The sequence below is a fragment of the Acomys minous genome (assembly GCF_964271855.1).
Source record: "Acomys minous genome assembly, chromosome: 15".
In the NCBI taxonomy this organism is placed as follows: Eukaryota; Metazoa; Chordata; class Mammalia; order Rodentia; family Muridae; genus Acomys; species Acomys minous.
In genome coordinates, this window is record NC_140497.1 from 71504057 (window position 1) to 71526627 (window position 22571).

Genomic DNA, 22571 nt, shown 5'->3' on the forward strand with positions numbered 1-22571 from the left:
GTCTTGGAGAGTGAAGAATTGATTGTGCTGAACTTAATTCTGATTACATATGCCATATAATACATTTCATTTTTACTGTGTAACTATATCTGCCATGAGGTGACTTCAAATTCCTTACTGCAATTAAAGGAGAAGATTTTCCTTGGCTTTTAATAGCTTCTCAGATATATTTATCCAAAAATATATCTGTCTTCCAGGAAGAATATAGAACCAGGGCACCTTCATTTTCTCAGAGCAAAGAACACACTCATAGAAATTCATGCATATTTTAAGTACATTGCAAATCAAGCTAAACTGAAAACTTGTGTTATTCCATAACTTAGGTTGCTAAAATGTTCTTAGGAGTCATTAGCAAAAATAAAAACCTAAACCAAAATGAGAGAGAGAGAGAGAGAGAGAGAGAGAGAGAGAGAGAGAGAGAGAGAGAGAGAGAGAGCGCCAAACCTCCCTGCTTTCCACTCATGTTCAGGAGAATTTTCATTTGCAAGGCTTATAGATACTACAGAATTAACTGCTGCAGGTCACAGCTGGACATGAGAGGGGTTTTCCTAGGAAGGATCTTGATTGTTAGCAAGCAAACTAACTTTTCCTTAATGGTTCCTATGAGCTCTGAAAAACGGTCAGGGAATGGAGCTGAGCCTGCTGGGGCTCGCAGAGTTGATGCTGATGGTGGGAGTCTTTTAGAGAAGCAGCAGAGGTCTAGTGAGAAGCCTGGCTTCTGTGGTTGGCTAGAGCTGTGTGGACCTCCCAGCGACCGTTCTCAGGATAAACATCATTCTCCGTTGTACTTAGAGTTTGCACTGCAAGTCAATTTATTTATTTTTATATTTTATCACAAACATTGTAGCTGGTGAAAATGGAATTATCTTGGTGGTCTTCCCGGAAAACCAGCTCTGCGGTCTTGGCTTGATTTGGCTAGCAGTGGCCAGTTTATAGGTCTGTGAGAAAATGGGAATAAATGGTGCATTAGAGAAACGTCAGATGTACACAAGGCCATTTTATTTTGCTTTTATGGTAAAGGTAAACCTGTCTAGCGTGACCCATATATCCCGTAAAGCTCACAGGGGGGAAGGGGTGTTTAGAATTTAAAAGTACGAAGTTCTCAATTCCCAAAGAAAAAATTGCCATGCCCAGGTGCGTAGTACATGATCCAGTGAGGCCGGTGTGACTGCCTGTTCTACAGGAATAAACTACTGTCAGAGCAAAAGAGAAGCAATTGATGACAGCCGCTGGTGTAGTTTGTGTTTTGACTATCCCGCAGAGGTCATGGGGATAGTTTTATGTCAACTTACCACAAGCTAAAGTTTGTGAGAGGAGGGAACCTTAATTAAGCAAATACTTCTATAAGGCTGAGTTGTAGACAAGCCCATAGGGCATTTTCTTAATTAGTGATCAATGAGGAGGCCCAGCCAACTGTGGGTGGTGCCATCCTGGGCTTCTGGTCCTGGGCTCTATAAGAAAGCAGGCTGAGCAAGCCATGGGGAGCAAGCCAGTAAGCAGCACCCCTCCAAGGCCTCTGTATCAGCTCCTGCCTCTAGGTTCATGCCACATGTGTCCTGGCTTCCTTCAGTGATGAGCCACAGTGTGAAAGCACGAACCAGATAAACCTTTTCCTCCTCGGCTTGCTTTTGGTCATGGTGTTTCGTCATAGCAATAGGAACCCTGATTAGGACAGGTCCCAGGGTGGCATATTGGGAAGAGATTGAGCCTTGCTGCAGTAGGAGGCCCTTAGGTCTTAAGGATCAGTGTGTCCTTAAAGAAGAGTATGGGTGGACACTAGGCCTTTCTCTTGCTTTTTCTCCTTTGATTCAGCAGTTTGCTATGCCATGTGTTCCCAATGGCTGCCATCTGACACCTGCACAGAGGCAGGTGGGATCAAGTGAGGCTTATGGGATAGAACACCTCAGACAGTGAGATGAAACGGACCTTTTCTTCTAATAAGATGATTATCTTGGGTATTTTATTAAACTCATGGGAAACTGGACACTAATGTCTCTGATCATAGGATTGAGATAACAGTTCAGTGTTTTTCACTTTAGTAAGACACTATTGGGTATGAGATGGGTTTTTGTTTTGTTTTGTTGTTGTTGTTGCTATTTGTTTGTTGCATATAAAAATCTTGTATGTATTATGGTAAAATACATTTGCCCTTGTTCTTTTTTCTTTTCTAAGTTATTCAGAAAGAAAATCTTTATTTGCTACTATGTTCACAGAGTTTATGCCTTGGAGAAAGGATGAGACAGAAGACACGAATATACATGACCTAAGTGTCATTTCTCGGCACTCTGCCATATGGCAAGCACACAAACTCACAAGTTTGTGTGAGTATATAAAATAAATTTCACCTATAGGGAAGCAACTCTTTTATCTTGTCATTCCAAGGAACACTAATTTAATTTCCTCCAGAAAAAAAAATTGTAAGATTGAAAAATTTACTCCATATCCAATAGATCATCAGTTTGGGGGCTTGAAGATAAATGTCAAGATGACAGCTCCAGCTATGATGAGACTTTAAAGTATGAGAAAGATTGTGTCTGTTGGCTGTATATGAGATAAATGAGAGGTGTAGCTGGGGATGAGAACACCTAGACACAAAAGACTTCAGTTTGCATTCAAGTCTCTACTAGAGAGTAGTGGGCTTTCACTGAAAAAGAATTAGGTGACCAGTCAAAGTAACCTTGACAGTGTTGGGGTGTCAAAACTGTAGAAAAAAATTGAATATCTTCCAATTTAAGATATGATGAAAAGACTGGTCTGTTTAAGGGGAAATAGTCAACATTTTGTCTGGTATCACTGAGTACAAAACCGGGTGCAGGGTGGCTATGGCAGGACTCAGTCATCTCAGGGCGGTTTCCTGTTAGTGGAATGACTCCAGAGTTATTGAATAGCACCCCCAATATTTTTCTTGGAGTCTAATAGTCACAGTGTATTGGTTGTTGTTTGAAATTTAATAGAAAAGCTTGGGCTGTAGTATTGTTGCTCTGTCATGATGCCTCCATCCACCATAATCACCTTGATACAAGTGACTGTTACTAGCTCTTCATTGTAGATTGTGTTTATGTCTAGCAGGACATTGCTAAAATTGGGTTTGAAACATTTAATGCATTTTGCATAAATTTATGGAAGACAGTGTAAACGACTTTTCAGTTTCTACTTGGGTGATTGAAATGTGTCTCAGTGGTCACATAATTGCATGGCGCAGCAATTAAAAGATTATTTAGAGGTTAAAGAAATAATGCTAACTGAGGAGGGCGACACAAAGAGTCTATAGAAGATGAAGATAATTACTATCAACCAGGAAAATCAGCATTTTAGAATCTTCATTCATGTGTTACTGTGTTAAGTGGGTTTATCTCTTGATTTGGTTAGCATTAAAATATTCCTGAAAGTTGTCAGGTTAAGAGGAAATCTCTTGAAATATATCAGCTCGATGTTGCTTAATTTTATTTCTTTTTAAAAATATACTTATTTATGTTGGGTTTATGGGGAGTTCATAGGCCAGGATACACTTGTGTGGATGTCAAAGAACAACGTGGAGGAATCTGCCATGTTGGTGGTGGGACTTGAGCTGGCCTTGTCAGGTATTGCAACAGGCACCTTTACATGCGGAGCCATCTCATCTATCTTGCTTTCTTAAATGGCTATTTTCTCCTGTTTCAATATTGTCCTCTGAGAATCTAAAATTATCCTTCTAAAATGCTGATTAAAATATATACTGAGCTACTGGGGACAGCACCCCCCCAACTCCATCATGAAAACAGATTCCAGCTGAAATGATCATAAGGCTTTCTAAACAACCTGATTCTTAATTAAAGCGTCATAGGCCTTGAAGGATGGCTTGGAGAGCAGCCATAATGTCCTTGGATTCTTCAATCTATGTAGATTATTATGTACAAATTATGATGAAAACAAACTGAGTTCACTTAAATGGGGTGTAGATAATATATCAGCAATGGTCCAGATACTATTAACTCTATAACATACACACCACGAATAACTCCTCCTTTCAGTTCTATTCTTCAGAATATAGAGAATTTACTTTATTTTATGACATCATGCAGTTTTGTTCTTGGGAAGGTAGATGCTAGTAGGAATACACTCTTAGTCTGGGACCCTGCTGTCATTTACCTCACTATGTGTTACTAGACACTAATACTGAAGTAGATACTGAAACTTCCATTTATAAAGAAGGAAAGCTGAGCTATAGGTAATATGGATCGATGGCTTCAAGTTGAGAAAAACAGATAACTGGACTGGGGCTTTTAATTTAGATGGTTCTAGAAATGATTTTTTTTTTACCAACTCTATGAAAAGTCTGACTAACACAAATCAAAATCATTGTTTATGACATTTTAAAATCTCAGCTGTAATTGTTTTTAATGAACACAATTGAACTGAGGGAAAAAAAACTTTTGCCAAGCACATGCCTTTAATCCCAGTGTTTGGGAGGCAGAGACAAGCAGATCTCTGAGTTTGAAGCTAGCCTGGTCTACATAGTGAGTTCCAGGATAGCCAGACTACACAGAGGAACCTTGTTTCAAACAAAACCAAGTAACAGATAAAAAATAAAAACTTTTGTCAAAATGTATAGAGTTGAGATCACTTTCAGTTTAAAGCATGGGTTATGTCCAATTATAGTTTTGCAGTCTAAATATCTTCATTGGTCACTTTTAAATGGTTGAAAGTATAACCGCTGAAGGAAGCAGGTGGTGCCATTAATGGAGGACTCTGCTGTGAATTTTAATGCTCAATTGACCCATCTTTAACCTGTTTTTCCTCTTGCTGTGCGTGAGGCCCCCTTGTGTGACATTTATGGTGTAGTTATCCTACATAACGGCATTATGACGAGTGAAGCTCTAGACTGGAGATGTCAGAAACTGGGATTAATCTTAAATATGCCAGAAGCTCTCTGTGGACTTTGTGAGCACTTAAGATTTCTTCAAGGCTCAACTGAAAAAATGAGTTGGAATGGATAGTAAGTAGGTTGGATAAGTTTGGTAAAGTTCGCGTCCTATTCTACGACTTATAAAATATGTGAAAAAATTCTAGATTCTACAGTGATGTGTTTTAAATGTACTTACCCAAGACAGTTCTTATGCACTGTTTCAGGACTGCAGGATGTGTCCCATTTCAGCATCAATCTGAAGAAGAAACAGAATGTTCTGTAGTTTATCAAGCGCTTTACTTGTAGGCTACTTGATCATGAAAGACTCACTGCATTTTGAAGCCTTGTCCGGGAATAAGACTCTTGCCAAAATGCAGGTCTTCATTGTCATTGTTGCTAGCCATGCTTCACATTGGTTCAGTTCTGTTCTGCCTTCTCTTGCCAGCCTTGCCTAACCAAGACCATGCATATATCCATGTGGACACCAGAGCACACATGTGCATGCACGCCTGAGCGCACACACAACACATCATTTCAAAGAGGAAGGAATAGTTGTGGGTACTACATGTTTCACAAAGGAGGCCAATGAGATGGAAAGATATTTGTCAAGTTTAACCTTAAGGATGTTGGTGTGCCTGGCTTGGTAGTGGTATCGTCTGGCTTCTGGTGACGGCATATCACTACCAACACAGTCACACCAATAGTCCTGACCCAGGAGCTGAGTGATTCAGAGAATTATAGGGAATCAGAGGACAGGGAAACTGTTTGGCCAAGAGAATAATAAGAAAGGGGAGAAAGAAAATTCTAAAGAAGTATTTAAAGCATTATATTTATTAGTTTTGACATAAGGAAAAACAACTTTAGTATAAATTGGACAGATTCAGAGAAAAGGAAATGGGGTCTTATTCAAGGAAGGGAACTCGATGTAATTTAGAGTGAGCACTACCAACATGGGACAGACCTTGCTGTTAATATTTTAATAATAGTAAGTTTGAATTTTCGGTTAATAACTGTTTTTGGTATCGACAATTTGCTTTTGTCATGACTAGCTAGTTTTGGTTATATGGAAATCTATGACACTAGCACGAAGAAAAAAGAATCAGGAATCTAAGAAACACATGGTTCCCAGGACATTGTATGACCTGTTTCGTTTAGTCCATTATTTATAGCATGTATTTAAATGAATATAGCTGCCTTAGATTATTCTATAAGTATTTATGCAGAGAGCTATTGCTATCTTGTTTAACATATCATAAAATCTCTACCAAGAACCATATTAACCTAAAGGCGGTATGTCATGTAGAGTACACAGCTGGAAAGAGCAAGGCAGGGAGAGAGCGTACGTCACTGAGACTGCCAGTCCAGCAGTTGCTTCTGTTTACTAGATTTTAGTGAACAACTCTGTCAATTGCAGCTGTTTGCTGACACCAGGAGGCAGATGTGTTTTGCTAGGTTATTCTCACCAGGGTCCAGAAATGGAGTGGGGAATAGCAAAAGTCCCAGAACTATTGTACCTTCAATTAAGGTCAAAACAAAAGGCAGTGTTGCTCTGACCTTTGGTCTCTTGTAATAAGTTACGTGGCAGTTGGAGAACAATAGGCACAACGAGTGCAAATGGGACAATTAAATTCTGTCAACAACCAACACAATCTGGTGGAGTAAGGCAGACTCTGAGCTCTTAACTGAGATAAGAGGAAAGTCCCTCAGCATCTTGGAAGCCCAGGTCTAATGTCAGTGAGGTAACACTGGGCTTCCCACTGCAGCCTATAAGAGACAACCAAGACACCTTAGTAGTAGTGAATAGGGAAACACTACATACAAGGTCATCTCTTGTACAAAGTTAAAAAATAATGATGTGTTTAAAAGTGATTACCATTTTAATGTTAAAAATTTTTCTTTACAAAAATAATTCTTATGGTGAATAAATACTTATGTGGCATTTTCTTATTATATTAAAGCAAATTAAATGTATCCTTTTATAGTTAAAATACAAGAATATTTCTGTTTATCAGTCTACTCAGAGTGGGTAACAGCAACCAAGGACCCCACACCCACCCAACAAAGACAAGACAAACCTTGTTTCTTAAAGCTTGCTGCACTTAATACTTTTTACAGACATCTCCCTTTGCTTCTCAGAGAGTGCCACCTGGAAACTATTTTTCTTACTTCCTTTCCTAAGACAACCAGCAAGGTCACCACCATTCAGGAAAGGCTGTCACGTGTGCACACTTTAGGAACATTCAGAACAGTCACGAGAGCGCTGGAGTTTTGGAGTACTCTTGCCTCTGAGAAACAGTGGTGAGGCTTTCCTACCTGTGAGCTGCAGTAGAGTGGGGGTGAGTTTATGGAGCAGCACTTGGAGGCGAAGTCTGAGTGCTTGTCCACCACGTCTTGCACCTCTGCTGGGGAGGCATTGGGCATTTTGGTCTTCAGTCGCTCTGTCAGCCTGAAAAAAAAAAAAAAACAGTTTCTGTAAGGTTGAGCTGGAGGTATTGTAGAAACACTGCTTAAACAAAACAACAGCTATTTCAGATCATGTACAGTGGAGTGGATTCTGGGTGAGCCATGTTGACGTTAGAATTGAAATCTATGCCTTGTTCAAAGTTGTTCAAGCAAACCGAAGTTGCCGCTGAGTTTGAAAGTCAGTTGTTGCCCCTTTTGGTAGCTCATTATTACAACGCAAGTGATGCCTTTTTCTATTTTCCCTGGTGTTTCACTTTTCTCCAGAGTTAAATTTCAAGCTTCTTTAAAAATGCGTCCTTCACTGGCCTTGGTTTCACTTTTATGCTTTCTCCTCTTTGTGCTTCAGTTTGCCGCCTTTGGAACTCACTACGCAGATTGAACTGAAATGGGACCGGCATCCATTGGTCCTTGTTGCCAGGTGTTTCACTAATTCGCTTTTAAAATGATTATAGGATAGAAATTCCTCCCCCCAAGAACCCAACAAATACTATGTCTTTCATATTTTTATGGCCAGCTATTTTATTGTTGATGTCTACTCACAGTGAACTGCTTCCCCTTCAATCGAGACAAACAATGGCTGTGACGTGTGGTTGGTATATGTTTTATTTCCAATTTATAAGGAACACACGCTAGTGATGGTTGGCCTCAGACCAGCAGAAAACCTTGGTTCTTGTCAGAGAACAAATGTGGGCAGGTTCGTCCAGGGGCATGGATACTGGCCAAGCATATGGGCCTTGGTCATGTTGAGTCAAGTCCCCACACACAATTTTTATTCTTTTGTCTGTGTTCTAATTGGCCCCTCACCTAGTGGCCATGACATACCCAGTACCCCCAGAAAAGAGTTATCACCGTCCTTTAAACCCTTTAAAATCCCAGCCCTTCTCTGTCTTCCACTCACTACATCCTACATGCTCACTTGCACTCTTCAATCCCAAGAACGAGACAAGCACAGCAGACACATTTGGAGGATGAAGCCACAAAACCAGCCACTTACTTTTTCTTGTACTCAGTAAATGTGCTCTCAGAATAGTCTGCACACATTTCCTGCCCCTTTTCAATGAAAGAAGTTAGCTGCTTCTTCAGTAGTGGACTCTGTGGGAAAAAAAAATATTGCTCATCAACATCCCTTGTGTAGAAATACTGTCCCTTGAGGCCAGTAGATCAGAATTCCATGTCCCTACCCCAGGCATCAGCAAATACTTCTTTCTTTTTTTTTTCCATGAAGCCAGTTAGTAACGATTTTAGCTTTTGTAGGTTATATGCAATCTGTATTATAGATATATCTTACTCCGCACGGTAGAGGTCATATATGACTTACAAACAACATGCATGGTGATGCTCTAATGCAACTCGACGGCCACTGCAATTTAAATTTTACTTAATTTCAACATCACGAAATACCAATCTTCTTTTGACTTTTTCCCCTTAGTAAATACCAAAAATACCACAAACTGTGTTTCCATTGTTAGCTTGCAGGGCATACATAAGTATGCAGTGGGCCAGGTTTGATCGGTAAACTTCGGTACTCCTATTGTGGCCTGTGTTATTGATAAAGAAACTTAGAGAAGTGTACCTGAGTGTTGAAACAGGTCATGGAGTCCTGAGCGTTGTCACAGCACTCACTAAGGGTTTTCAGCGTGGTCCCCAGCGCTTTGCTGAGGAATACTTCAGGAACCCGAGTCCTTCTGCTTAGTTCAAATGTATACCTGGCAGAAAAGGAAAGGATGCTTTTCAAGGTGTGTCTGGAGAGGGGGACGTCCAGAATCGGAGATGGAATAGTCTACCACAGAGGCGGAGCGAGCACCTTGTTTTGCTCGTTTCTGCTCGCCTTGCTGCTCTGTTTGAGGCAGTCTTACACCGCACAGCCCAGTTCACTCTGTAATTCACAGCCTAGCTGGTGGGTCCTTCATCCTGGATCCTCTGTCTCACTTCCTGCCTCAATCTTCCTAGTGCTAAGATTTCAAGCATTGACTGGCATGCCTGTATTTTTTGCTATTTGTTACTTTAATTTTATTTAAAGTATAATCCTTTTCTTCTTTCTTCTCCCCTAAACCCTTCCCATGTCTCCCCTACTCCCTTCCAAGTTCACGGCATCTATTCCTTTGATTATTACTGTGTTCTATATGCACGTGTGTGAATAAATACATCAATGCAACCTGCTGAGTCCTCTCACTGTTGTTTGTAGAGCATTATATTTAAATGATTTAATACAAACTGATTCCTTGTAGAGTAGCTTTAGATTAGACAATGTTTTCATGAAAATATTTTATTAATGGTTGGTTTAATAACTGAACACATATAACACATGTAACAACACATATAAACATATCACAGTACTACAGCACTTTAAGCTCACTCATATGGACATGTCCTGTGTGTGAGGATAAGCCAGTTCTCCCCCATGGCTAATGTTAGTTGGGTACTTCAAAGGAAGTTTTCCATATGTAAATTTATGCAAAGTCTTCCATTTTGGCTTATCTAATTGCTTTCTATGAATTTATCAAATCAATTATCATTTATAAGAAATATATAATTTGTTTTAGTTCTGTCTAAATTCTGCTTTCTTACATGGGCAACTGACATTCTAGTAACCCTTTTCAAGCTGTTTATAAACAATTTTTATGGTACAAGTGTGGAGATATTCATTATATATATGTGTATATGTCATATTGTATATTTGTTTCACTATTTCTTTCTATTTAGTGTCTTTTTAAGTGGCAGTGAATATCAATACGGTTAAGAAAAGAACATTCTAAATTTGATGTTTTACTTATTATCAAATGGTTATTTCCCAAAAGTTTGATAAACTTTTAGATGTCTTGTGACTTGTGACTTGGAATAAAATATAGTCAAACTGGGAGGTAAAATGCCATACATTAATGTTGCCATTATATGCATGGAACATTTTATGCTATAAACCATTTATGTTGACCTACTACGAGTATTTCTTTCCTTCCTTTCTTTCTTTCTTTTTTTTTTTTTTTTTTTTTTTTTGATTTTTTTGAGATAAGGTTTCTCTGTGTAGCCTTGTTGTCCCAAACTCACTTTGTAGACCAGGCTGGCCTTGAACTCACAGAGATTTGCCTGCCTTTAACTCCCCAAGTGCTGGGATTATAGGTATGAGCCACCACGCTGGGCTGGGGTTGTTTTTCAAGATAGGGTTTCTCTGTGTAGCTTTGGCTGTCCTGAAACTTAACTTTGTAAACCAGGCTGTCCTCAGACTCAGAGATCTGCCTGCCTCTGCCTTCTGAGTGCTAGGGTTAAAGGCGTGTGCCACCACTGGCCAACTTTAGGTGCCTTTGTTAGTGGTCACCTCTGCACTAAGTAAGGCAGTGTTATTATTCTTAAGGCTAAGCCCCTTTGCCAATGCACAGTAATCTCAAGAGGCAGATTTAGGAGCCATAGGCTCTTCCTTTCTTATCCAAGTTTAAAAACTTGGAGTAATTTAAAACAAATTAACAAACACTTAAATTCTATAGAAACCATATAAAGTGACTTGTGTTTGAAAAGAGGAACAGCTTCCTTCTCTTCAGTCTGGCCCTCTACAGAGGTGCCTTCATCCTTTCTTAACAGAAACACATCACACAACACTCTACTTACTGGTCCTTGGCTTGGGTGGTCCCCTGACCACAAAAGTCTTTCTTTGTGGGCAACTTGATAGCTGGCAATTGCAGTGGTTCAGCGGCCGGCATGAAGTAGGTGCACATAAAAATGTCCATGGGTGTGCTTTCTTGACAGCACTCTTCAAACTTAGAGTTCTTTGTGGATAAGTTGTTGCAGATTTTTACTGTGTGTTCAGGCAGCTATAAGGAGAATAGTAGGTCTGTGCAATCAGTGTTCTTGTTGGTCTGACCAAAAATAGAGCCTAGCCTTTCAAGCACTGATGTGATATTCATAAATGTCAGTGTGAATGCTGTTAGAAAACAAATTGATGCAATACTTAGGAAGGGAGTTTGTTAATACATAAGAGTTTATCACATAAAGTCCAATTTCACCTCTGAAAGAGAGAAGGAGAGAGAGAGAGAGAGAGAGAGAGAGAGAGAGAGAGAGAGAGAGAGAGAGAGAATATGTGTGTGGTGTTTATGAAAAGTCCACATTGAAATCCAGTACTTTATGTTAATAAAAAACAGAATAATTTATGATTAAAATAATTAGGATAAAGAGAACTATAGTGATAGAAAATATAGCATTGCTTAAAATACTGAAAAGCCAACACAGAGGCAATACTAGAAGATTAGTTAAAAATATAATACACCCCAGGAGATGGTGTAATGCATACAATTGGCAATCCAGTGTGTTGCAGCGTATTTGATCTCACTGTGAACCCCGTGATTGTGTACTGGAAAAACCTGTTTCTAGTTGTGGTGTGGCTCAGCCCTAGCAGAGACCTTTAATCCAAAAACTTTCTGTAGACAGGATTAAATAAAGTTAACCCTACGTCAAGATGTAGAGCACACAACCAGTTGACAAAAGAAGAGCAGAGTGAGAAGAAGTCTGGAGGACTGATAGAAAGATGCACAGGAGGTATAAAGGAGGGATTCAGTTTGAAGAGTCTTTAAGACAGCGTGGAGAAGGAGAAGGGCCTTTTTCCTTCTGGAATTTCAGCTGAATAGGAAGGCAGCTGGGTGCTTTCTTTGCCTCTTTGAGCTAGCAGGTTTTCACTCCAGCATCTGGCTCCTGAGTCTTTTTTTTTTTTTTTTTTGTAAAATCGAACATTTGAGATTTTTCTTTTAAAACCACACCAGTGGGATCATATATTAGCATATAGTAGCAACGCGTATATGCACATGATTGTGTGTTTGAAAAGGAAAAATATGTCAACAAGACCTTAGAGGCTGATCTTCGTCTAATGTAATTATCTGAATCTGTACCAACTTGAGAAAGTCATGTGAGTTGAGAAAGTAGGAAAAAATCTGGTATGCTTATCAAACTGTACAAAGTATAATAAAAACATTACCAGGCTTGGATAGTTTTAGCACTAATAAGACTTTATGCCATAAGTGAATTTTAAATTGTGACCAATTTAAATGTAATACTGACAACTGGAATTAAATTTGAGTAACCGTGTGTGGGTAATGGATACTGTGTGCAAGGATTGGGAAGCCAGGAATCTTGTCCTTGTATGCCTGTGGATTTTGTCACTGATTGAGTGGTCCCAAATGACTGGCCCCCATTAATCTGTTTCCTCATCTGTGATAAGAGTTGAGAATAGATTTATATTTTGTAAATGTCCATAAAGATACTATATACATGAAAAACAACTTAGAAGACTGTGTGGCAGTTATCTCACAGTTCTCACTACAGCACGTGACAGTGATCACATGGGCCACCTTACCTCCTTGGCCATGCAGTCCTCTGAGGTGGACTCACAGCATCTGGACAAAATTTGAGTAAGGTCTTCAGCTAGTGGCAGAACATCCTCCAGGGTAGCAGTTGGCACTTTTTGGGTTAGTTTAATGAGATGGCTAGAGAGTTAAAAATGAATTTGTTAGGTAACTAATATTCTTAGTTTTCTAGCTTCCGTTACAGATGTACTTCTGAGAGGAAGAATGTAGTCTTTTGGCATCAAGAAGTGAACGGGGCACATGTGACCTGTGCTACACACTAAAGTTACAGTATACTCAAGAGTAAGCCATCCCCAGCTAAGGTTTTCAAATATTCAGCCCCAAGACATTGCTCCTGTTCTGTGTTGGACTGAAAGCAGTTCACAATGCCAGTGTTATGGTAGTGTGGCAGCTCACAGTCTATTAGAATGTTTTATATAATCTCTTTTAATTCAGTGGTTTTGTCAGCAGTTATACAATGCTCTGTGTGTTCTGAATATTAGCTTCTGTCTAGATACAGTTTGCCAGTGGTTTCCCTGGCTTTGGTTTCCCTTGGTGGTTGCTATGGTTTTTCTTGTTTTGCTTTTATTGCTTCTGTTTGACAATAAGATCTGAGGAATCATTGTCGAAGCCAAGGCCCCGTTTTCTTCTATGAGTTTTGTAATTATAGATATTACATTTAGGTTTTTAATATGTTTTAATGGTGTGAGCTAAGGGTCCAGCCTCATTGTTTTGCATGTGAAGATCTAGTTTCTCAATATTGTTAGAGAAATTACCTTTATTCTGCTTCATACACTTAGCATCTTGGTAGAAAATCACTGAACCAAATATACTAGTTTAGTTCTGGGCCTTCTATTCTGCTCAGGGATCTATACCTCTCTTTTCATGCCAGTGGCACACTAACTTGGTTATTGTTCCTTGGTAGTTGCTTTAAGCCTCGATGTTGTTTTTCTCAAAAGTGGTTTTTCTATCTGGAGTCCCCTGAGGTTCCCTTAAGATAAAGTATTAATTTCTAGATGGTGATGACATTTGGAGCTGGAATGTCCACCAAACGGCTATGTGTTAATTCTGTGAACTCAGGTGATGGTGCTGGAAGGTGGTGGCATCCTTGAGCGGCGGGCCTTTCTGGGAAGGGAAGTCTTTAGGTCATTTGGAGTTAACTTTTAAAGGACTTAGTAGAACCTTTTCAATTCTTCTTGTCATTTACTTCTAGCTAAGAGGTGGTGGTTTGCGCTACCATATGCTGCCAGCCAATGTGCCACCAGAGGCCAAAATAATGAGTCTAACTTACTATAGACTGAAACCTTAAAAGCTGTAAGAAAAAACTAACAGTTCTCTGTATAGGTTGATTATTTAGATATTTGTTGCAGTAATAGAAAGCTGACAAAGACCTTTTTTTTTTTAAGTCATTATGACTTCAAGAGATTGGCTTGACTATGTACAGTACTTTAAATAGCTCAATATTTTGTTTCATTTATTATTTCCAATATGTACTAATTTATGTTTTGAGACAATGTCTCAATATGTAGCCCAGACTAGTCTGGAACTCTCTATATAGCCTAGGCTAGCCTTGAACTTAAAATTACCCTCTTGCCTCAGGCCCCTCACTTGGCTAGTATGGCATTTTCACAGTTTAAGTCTTCAAACCACAAGAATGGAGTGCCTTTCCTTTTACTGTATTATCTTTGATTTCTTTGTGCAATGTATTATACTTTTCATTGAGAATATGTTTACAAAAAAAAGAAAAGTAAAAAGAGAGAGAATATTTTTACAGCATAGTCTTGAAGCACTGTTATATTTTATGTTTATATAGTATAGTTGAGATATTTTCTATTCTAGGACCATTTAGGGAATCTCAAAATTTCCTTATTAAAAATATGGCAGCAGTATTTTGAAACTTAACCTTTGATCACATCAAAATGCTAATCCCTTGGGGTAAATTCCTAGACAATAATGCAAGTGTACCATATGGTTAATTATGCAATATATATGATATGTGATACTCACAAAAAATTTCTAAGTGTAAAAGAAAAACAAAGGCAAGACTGAGAAAATGCCCAAGTGTTTGTGTAGTTCGTTAGTGGACTGCATTCTGCAGCTTCTTTCCCAGGCATATTAGGGATACAGAGTGCAGAGTGAAGGGACAAACTTCTACCATGAAGACGGTATGGCATTTTTACCTGAGCCTTGACTTCTCCTTCCCATATGCAACATATTGTGAACAGACTCTGTTTGACATAGTGGTGAGAAGCGACAATTGTTTAATCTGGAGTCTCTAGAAAGTAAAAGGAGAAATATAGAGAATCATAACCAAGGGAATATAGTATGCATAAATCCAGAAAAGGATCAGTTGCTTGACATTTAAAAATCAATATAATGCTCAGGTCTAGCCACTGTAATTTATTGTTAAATCCTTAAAGGCATAACCATTTTCCAATTAACAAAATTCAATGAATGTATTTTAGAAACTTTTGCTAATTACGAAATACCAACCTCTACCACTATTTAAAAGAAATACTATTTTAGGAAGGAAGAGTAATATGCAACTGTAATAAGTAGGTGGAGCCTACCTCCTTCAGGAAGCACGCAGTGGGGGTTGCAGAAGTACAGCAGGATCCAACCATAGAGAGGTAGCTCTTGGTGTAACCAACTAAGAGTGGCAGTGGAGCTTGTCCATAATTACTGGAATATTCATATAGGAACCTGAGAGACAAAATGGGTTGGTTAAAAAGTTATAGGAAAACAAAAACCTTACTTCTGGTAGTATTTTGATGAAGAGAGCATGCATATGATATTGGTTCGTGTGCATGCATGTGTGTGTGCACGTGTGTGTGTGTGTGTGTGTAGGTTGACATCAGATATCTTCTCTACAGCTCTCTACTTTAGTTTTTTGAGACAAGGTCTCCACTGAATCTGGAGCTCAGCACTTTGGTTAGACTGTCTGGGCAGCAAGCCCCAGGGATCTGCCTGCCTTTGCCCTATCCCAGCATGTGGGTTCTGGGTAGCTGAACTCAGGTCTTTCTGTCTACACAGCAAGCATCTTATCAATGGAGCTGTCTCCCCAGCCCATTAGGTCATGACATCATCATGAACTTAAATGCACCATGCTAGACAATTCCCATGTGTAGCTAACTTATGTGACAAGAACAATCATTTTGGTTTTTAGCAATACAAGTTCCTGAGGCTCTAAACAATGTTCTGAGGGCTGGAGAGACCATTCAAAAGTTAAGAGTGCTTCCTGCTCTTCCGAACCTGAGCTCAGTTCCAAGCAACGAAGTCAGGCGGCTTCAGGAAATATGATGGCCTCTTGCAGGCACATAAAAATAAGGCAAGATTTTAAAAATGATTTTAAAAAATACGTAAGAAATCTTGAGCAAAATATCAGGAAAGTAACAAAAATGTGCATACCAACCAATATTTATAAAATTATGAGTAGTGTTAATTTTATTGCCCTTTATCTTTGGATATAGATATTTTTGATCATCATGAGTAGCCTTTTGCCCCATTTTCTGGTCCTTATTTATTTTGGTTTGTTTTGTTCTTTGGGAGAAAGTTTCAGCAAGTAGCTTTGGCTAGCCTGAAACTTGCAGCAATCCCCCTGCCTTTGCCTCCAGTGTTCTTCTCTCCAAGGCAATACAGGCATTTGTAACCATGGCCTGCTTCATTTCTGTCCATTTTACCACCTTCCAAGATGGACATAACTACAATGTAATGTGGCTTCTCCTATAGATTAAGTAATAAAGAGGTCCATACTACATGTTAATTTGGCAATATGTGTCATGTTCACAGCCATTTCTGAAGATGTACAGGAGTGTTTGGGGGCATTTATTTCTGTGCTTCATTGAAACATATTTTAAAATGTGCAGGTTAGTAAATTTGCTTCCACCATCTGCATGATGCCAGTGTTCTTGTCTTTCCTGCTTCTATCCTTTCTATTTCTTAGAGAAAGTCTTACCATGAGGACCAACTACCCTGGTACCCACACTAATCACCCCGTCTTTTCCTTCCCAGCGGGAAGCATCTGAGTTGATACAGAAGAGCTGTAGTTTAGCTTATTATAAGGATCACTGTGGAGGAACGCTGAGTGAATGTATCAACTGTCAATAAAGCACTGTTTAGCCAATCAGCTGGGCAGAAGGACAGGAAGTGGAAGGCGGGACTTCCTGGAGAGGAGAGGAGTTTGAAGGTTGGAGGAGGACACTGGGGACTTGCTGAGGACGACCAACCAATGGGTCATAGTGGCAAGTGCTTGGAATATATGTATGTCATAAGGCTTAGAGTAGTTTGTTTAGTTTACAAGTAGATTAGAATCAGTTCAGACTCTTCCTGGCAAAATGCTGGCAGCTTTAAAGTACATTTCCGACTCCCTGTGTCAGTTACTTGCTTTATAGGCCGAACAGATACAAATTACTGTAACAGATCACTTACTGATCAGCAAAACCCTTTGGGTCTTTTCTGAATGCCTCACAGATCTCCTCATTTGTTGGTTCCACGTAGGTTGGGAATTCTTGTGGCGGGTGACTCAGGGCAGCCATGCAGAGTTTCCGCTCCAGCCCCTCCTTGGTGCAACATTCAGGAGTTCCAGGGTGCACAGGGAAAGGGGCATCGCTTTCACAGGACTTAACAGACAGCTCTGAGGTCTGAAATAAGAGAGGGAAAAGAAGGAAAACTTGTACAGTCCATGTGAGTCTCCATTCAGTATAACACATGTTTTGTAATTTAAGAACTCTCATTAGTAATCAAGTTAAAGTTGCCAAGAAGAGACTTGATACCCTATGAACATATACAGGGGGAGGTAATCCCCCTCAGGAACAGTCATAGGGGAGGGGAATAAGGGGAAAATGGGAGGGAGGGAAGAATGGGAGGATACAAGGGATGGGATAACCATTGAGATGTAACAAGAATAAATTAATAAAGGAGGAAAAAAATTCTAAAAAAATAAAATAAATAAAGTTGCATAATTTGGGTTATAGGCAAGCATAGAATCTTGTTTATGCCAGTCAATGACTCCCTAGGCTTGCGCATGGAACAACTTTCGTCGATAAATGGACTGAGCTTATCGGACTGTAGCTGTTTGACCTTTATCACATGGCCGGGTGTTTCTCAATGATGGGTTTTTAAGCACCTCTGAGGCAAGGAACACTTGAGAGTTCTGGTAGTGACTCTCATCGTCTTGTCTCCTACCTGCTTTTTTCAATTAGACCAACAGCAAGGAGGAACTCCCTTCGCCTTCTCGCCTCCCTTTACTAAATGAGCACCCTCTGGACATTGTCAGGCTTAGCTTCCTGCATGTTGCAGTTGCCTGTCACCTAGGCAGCAGATTGTACATCACAATTACTCATCCGGCATATACAACAATAAACGCTTGCATATTGGGTCAAAGATGGGGACTGAGAATGTGTATTCCCCTCAGCTTTAGGTCTTATCCTTGGCAAGAGCTAGAAGCTAGCAGTCCCTGCCACTTACAGCCTCGGCTGTGCTGTGCTTGCTCCTTTATGCCAGAGGACAGAACGCTACCAAAGCAACAGTAGGGGAAAAAATTGGAAGAAATTTGAAACTTGAAATACACTGGTATAAAAGAATAGACAGAGAGAAAAAAAGAAGTGGAAATTACCACAGAAAAGTCACTTTGGTGTTTATGTAGGAAAAAGAAAATTTTGATATATACTCTTTATCTTTTAAAGGTAAATTTTCTAAAGACATCCCCTAATATAGAAGGAAAGCAATATGCTGAATAAACCACTCAACCCAACTCATTGTTACTGGTGCTGCCTTCCTCCCATGGCTCTTTTTTTTTTAATTTATTTAAGTAATTTATTCAGATTACATCTCAATTGTTATCCCCTCACTTGTATCTTCCCATTTCCTGCTCCTTCCCTCTTTCATTCTCTTCCCCTCCCCTAGTTCTGTGACAGATAGGGACCTCTTCCTCCACCATGATCACAGCCTATCAGGTCTCATCCTGGTTGCCTGCTTACTCTTCCTCTGAGTGCTACCAGGTCTCCCTACGAAGGGGAAGTGGTCAAATGGGGGGGGGTGTACCACCAAGGACAATGCATGCAGTAAACCTAGAACCCCTATCTAGATCTAGCCAATGGACAGCACATCTTCCCACGACTCTTAGAAATTAAGAACTGGGGTTTCTTTTTTCTTTTTTTAAATAAAGCTGCTTTTTTAAAAAAGTTATTTATTTATACAGTGTTTTGCCTAAATGTACACCAGAAGAGGGCACCAGATCTCAGTATAGATGGTTGTGAGCCACCATGTGGTTGCTGAGAATTGAACTCAGGACCTCTGGAACAGCAGACAGTGCTGTTAACTGCGGAGCCATCACTGCAGCCTCAAGAATTGGGTTTTCTTTGCAGATCATCTCTATTTTCCATCAATCACTAACTTCCCTAGAAACTCCTCTGGGTTTTCCTGTCGAACAAATATCAGTATGCAACAGACAATACCCGAGTGCTTAGAGTGAGCAGGAGAAAGGTGTCACTCAAGGTCTGACCATGTTATCGCTCCCTTAAACTCTCCAGTCACATCTCAGCAAGGCTGCGGCAGCAAACAGATGGGGCAAGATGAAAAATGCACTGTGTTGTTTTGAGTGTGGTGGATGATTAGAAGCAGGTCCAGTCTGACGTGGTGCAGAGTAAGTTGAAATGATGGGTATTGATGAACTTGGTGGTGAAAGAAATGATGTACTATAGAGGCGAGAAAGTGGCGAGCAAAGCAATCAAGGGGCAAGAATATTCACCGTACAGAATCTATGATAATAATGGCATTTGAACAGACAAAAATCTTTCCTTGGAGGCCTTTAGCCAAACCTGCCTATAGTTATTTGTATATGTGCTGATAACTGCGTTAGTAAAGTTCTGTCTACTTATTTCCACCTCTGTCAGTTACGGTCTATACTTTGAACTCTAATCTTCCTTCTGGATTTCAAGTTCCATATAAATGCTATAGGAAAGAAAACACATGCGCACGTTTATGTGTGCTCATGACGTGTGGTTTTTCTTTATACCCAAATATATGTACAAACTGTGTGCATAGCAATGTTTGAGTGGCCTAAGTAATTTGAGGCCAACATTTAATTATTCCGTAGCCTTTAGTCCTAACCCTAGAGTAGTGATTAAGATGTAGGCAGAATTTTTAGCCACACAGCATGTAGTTAAAATTATTTATTTGGAAGAGGTTCATTATATCTGAGGTTCAAATTTGTAATGATTTAAAAATTATTTAAAAGTTTGTCTATTTGGTTGGTTAGTCTCTCATATATTGTATTCTAGTCACGTTTTTCCCCCTCCCTACATCCTCCCAGGCCCTGTTCCGTCTCCCTCCTCCTCCAAATCCACTCTCCTCCATTTCCTTTCAGAAAACGGAAGGCCTCCAAGGGATATAAGCCCAACATGGCGTGGCAAGCTGCATGTTGACAAAGACTAGGTAACTCCCCTCATCTTAAGGCTGGATGAGGCACCATAGCAGGAGGACAAGGATCCCAAAAGCAGACAAAAGACTCCTAGACTGATCCTACTCCCACCGTTAGGGCCCCCCCCCCAAAAAAAACCACCAAACTACACAACTGTGACATATATACAGAGGCCCTGGGTTAGACCCATGCAGGATCCCTGGTTGGTGGTTTAGTCTCTGTGAGCTCCTATGAACCTTGGTTAGTTGATTCTGTGGGTTTTCTGATGGTGTCTTTGACCCCTCTGTCTCCTACAATTCTTCATCCTCCTCGTCTGCAGGTTTCCCTGAGCTCTGCCTAATGTCTGGCTGTGGGTCTCTGCATCTGTTTTCATCACTCACTGGGCAAAGCCTCTCTCATGAGAATTGGGCCAAGTACCAGTCTATGAGTGTATCTTTAAATGTTTTTTAAGAGTGCAATCTGGATTTAAATCCTACACATACTTCTCGTTATCAGCGTATATTTAGTAAATCATAAGTTACTTTATCCCAGTTATTTTTTTCCTTCGAAGCTGTAGCAGCAGTAAATAAAAGGAACTGAGTGCTAAAATAAACATGGCTGTTAAAAATAATAGTCTTTATGTTTCCATGCCACTGGGACTAGGTGGCATCTAAAGTGTCCTGAATAAGTGACATAAGGCCTAGTGTTGTTCCCTTCTCTGGACCACATAGAGATGGCCACAAACATACTTACCTTGGTGTCATAGCAGCTGGGGTCAGCCCCTTCAGCACAACATTCTTCGGTCAAGGAGACAACTTCCTTTACAAGCTGATTGACTTGTTCAAATGTACCACTGGGAAATTTCCTGCTGTACAGGATTAGTGATCTGAGGGTGGGAAAAGTGATTATATTAATTGGAGTTGAATTGTCTTTTGCCATTTTGACACATGCCAAAATAGGATATCTATCCAACTTTCACATAAAATATTTCATAGAGTAACTTTTCTTTATTTGTCTAAGGCTGTGATTATGAGGTTGCATGTAAAACATTTGTTCTGGGAAAATTTATCTTGTATACAGTCATGGTGGCTTGAAAGAAAATGGTCCCCATTAGGAGGTGTGGCCTGGTTAGAGTAGGTGTGGCTTTGTTGGAGAGGGTGTGGCTCTGCTGGAGGAAGTGTGTCACTGAGGGTGGTCGTGGAGATCTCTGAAGCTCAAAGCGGCTCACCACCTTCTGCCTACCAATCTGGGTATCGAACTCTCAGCTCCTTCTCCAGCACCATGCCCGCCTGCAGGCCACCATGCTTCCCACCATGACGATAATGAATTAAACCTCAGAGAATGTGAGCCATCCTCAATTAAATGTTTCCCCTGATAAGAGTGGCTGTGATCATGATGTCTCTTCACACCAATAGAAACCCTGACTAAGACAAAAGCAAGAACTAGATTTGTCATTCCGATCAAAACAGCCTGGAGTCTGTTTTGAACTTCACCCAAAGAACATAGCTTGTAGACCTTTGCTTGTATTTTCCGGAGTCATAAAATGGACAGTTCCAATTCACCTCAGAAATATGTATTTGCCCTCTATTGCAAATCCACTCATTAAATTTACCCGTGAGTCTCTTAGGCCACAGTGATCATAGTTCAGCTGGCATCTTCGGCTGAGCTCTCCCTGTTTGACCTGTTAGCCCACAGCGGCTCCGGGGTCTCGTCTCATCTCAGAGACCATTTTGACATTCTGTGCAGTGTGGAAATGAGGTTATGCTTGGTTTGTTTAAGGTCAAGTCCCCAAGAGAGCTTCATGGATCCTGCAACTTACAAAGATCTGAAGTCCTCTTTCCCCAGCATGGCAAGTTCCTTGCAAACTTTATCCTTTTCATAGTCTCGGCCTAGGAAGCAGATATAGAAAATAAGCATCTTTTTTTCTTTTGATGAATATTACATTATATATATATATATGTATATATTTACATCTCTAGATAGATAGATAATGATAGACAGATGATAGATATTGCTATTCTGCACAATCTATGGTAAAGGCATTTCTCAGTATCAGTGTTCAGTTCCACTTAGAGGCATCTTTTCACCTATTTTCTTACAATAAGCCTTGATTTTACGATTTTTAATTAACCTTTACTATGTAATGAGAAAAAAAGGTAGCCATACTAAAGTGATAATAAGGGTAAGTCAAATGTTATACGCCATTTAGTGAGTAGATTCACCAACAGGAAAGCCATTCTCTTTGGCCCTTCTGCATGAAATGCTGAGGGAGATTGTTTCTTCTCCCTCTCTCTCTCTCTCTCTCTCTCTCTCTCTCTCTCTCTCTCTCTCTCTCTCTCCCTTCCTCCCTCCCTCCCCCTCCCTCCCTCCCTCCTTCCCCTCTCTTCTTTCTTTCTCTCTTTATTTTCTCCTGATGTAGTCTTATTTATCCTTAATGTATTCCTTATTTATTCTCTCCTGTTTTATTGTCTGTTCTTGCCTAAGGCTTCAACAAGACAAA

General features: G+C 40.0%; 1 protein-coding gene and 1 long non-coding RNA gene across 2 annotated transcripts in view; one reads left to right on the forward strand and one right to left on the reverse strand.

Moving 5' to 3' along the window:
- The window catches only part of LOC311584120, a 170415-nt gene that overhangs the window by 104737 nt on the left and 43107 nt on the right, over positions 1–22571 (forward strand). The gene's annotated exons all lie outside the window — the stretch shown is intronic.
- The window catches only part of GC (GC vitamin D binding protein), a 31843-nt gene continuing 10061 nt past the window's right edge, over positions 790–22571 (reverse strand). The window contains exons 2-13 of the mRNA XM_084758201.1: positions 21891–21960; positions 20825–20957; positions 17101–17312; positions 15243–15375; positions 14853–14947; positions 12684–12813; positions 10949–11151; positions 8922–9054; positions 8343–8440; positions 7199–7331; positions 5082–5141; positions 790–938 (exon numbers count right to left, since the gene is read on the reverse strand). Coding sequence (XP_084614327.1) covers positions 5106–5141; positions 7199–7331; positions 8343–8440; positions 8922–9054; positions 10949–11151; positions 12684–12813; positions 14853–14947; positions 15243–15375; positions 17101–17312; positions 20825–20957; positions 21891–21960 — 1376 coding nt within the window. The 3' untranslated portion in view covers positions 790–938; positions 5082–5105. The remainder of the gene's footprint in view (positions 939–5081; positions 5142–7198; positions 7332–8342; positions 8441–8921; positions 9055–10948; positions 11152–12683; positions 12814–14852; positions 14948–15242; positions 15376–17100; positions 17313–20824; positions 20958–21890; positions 21961–22571) is intronic.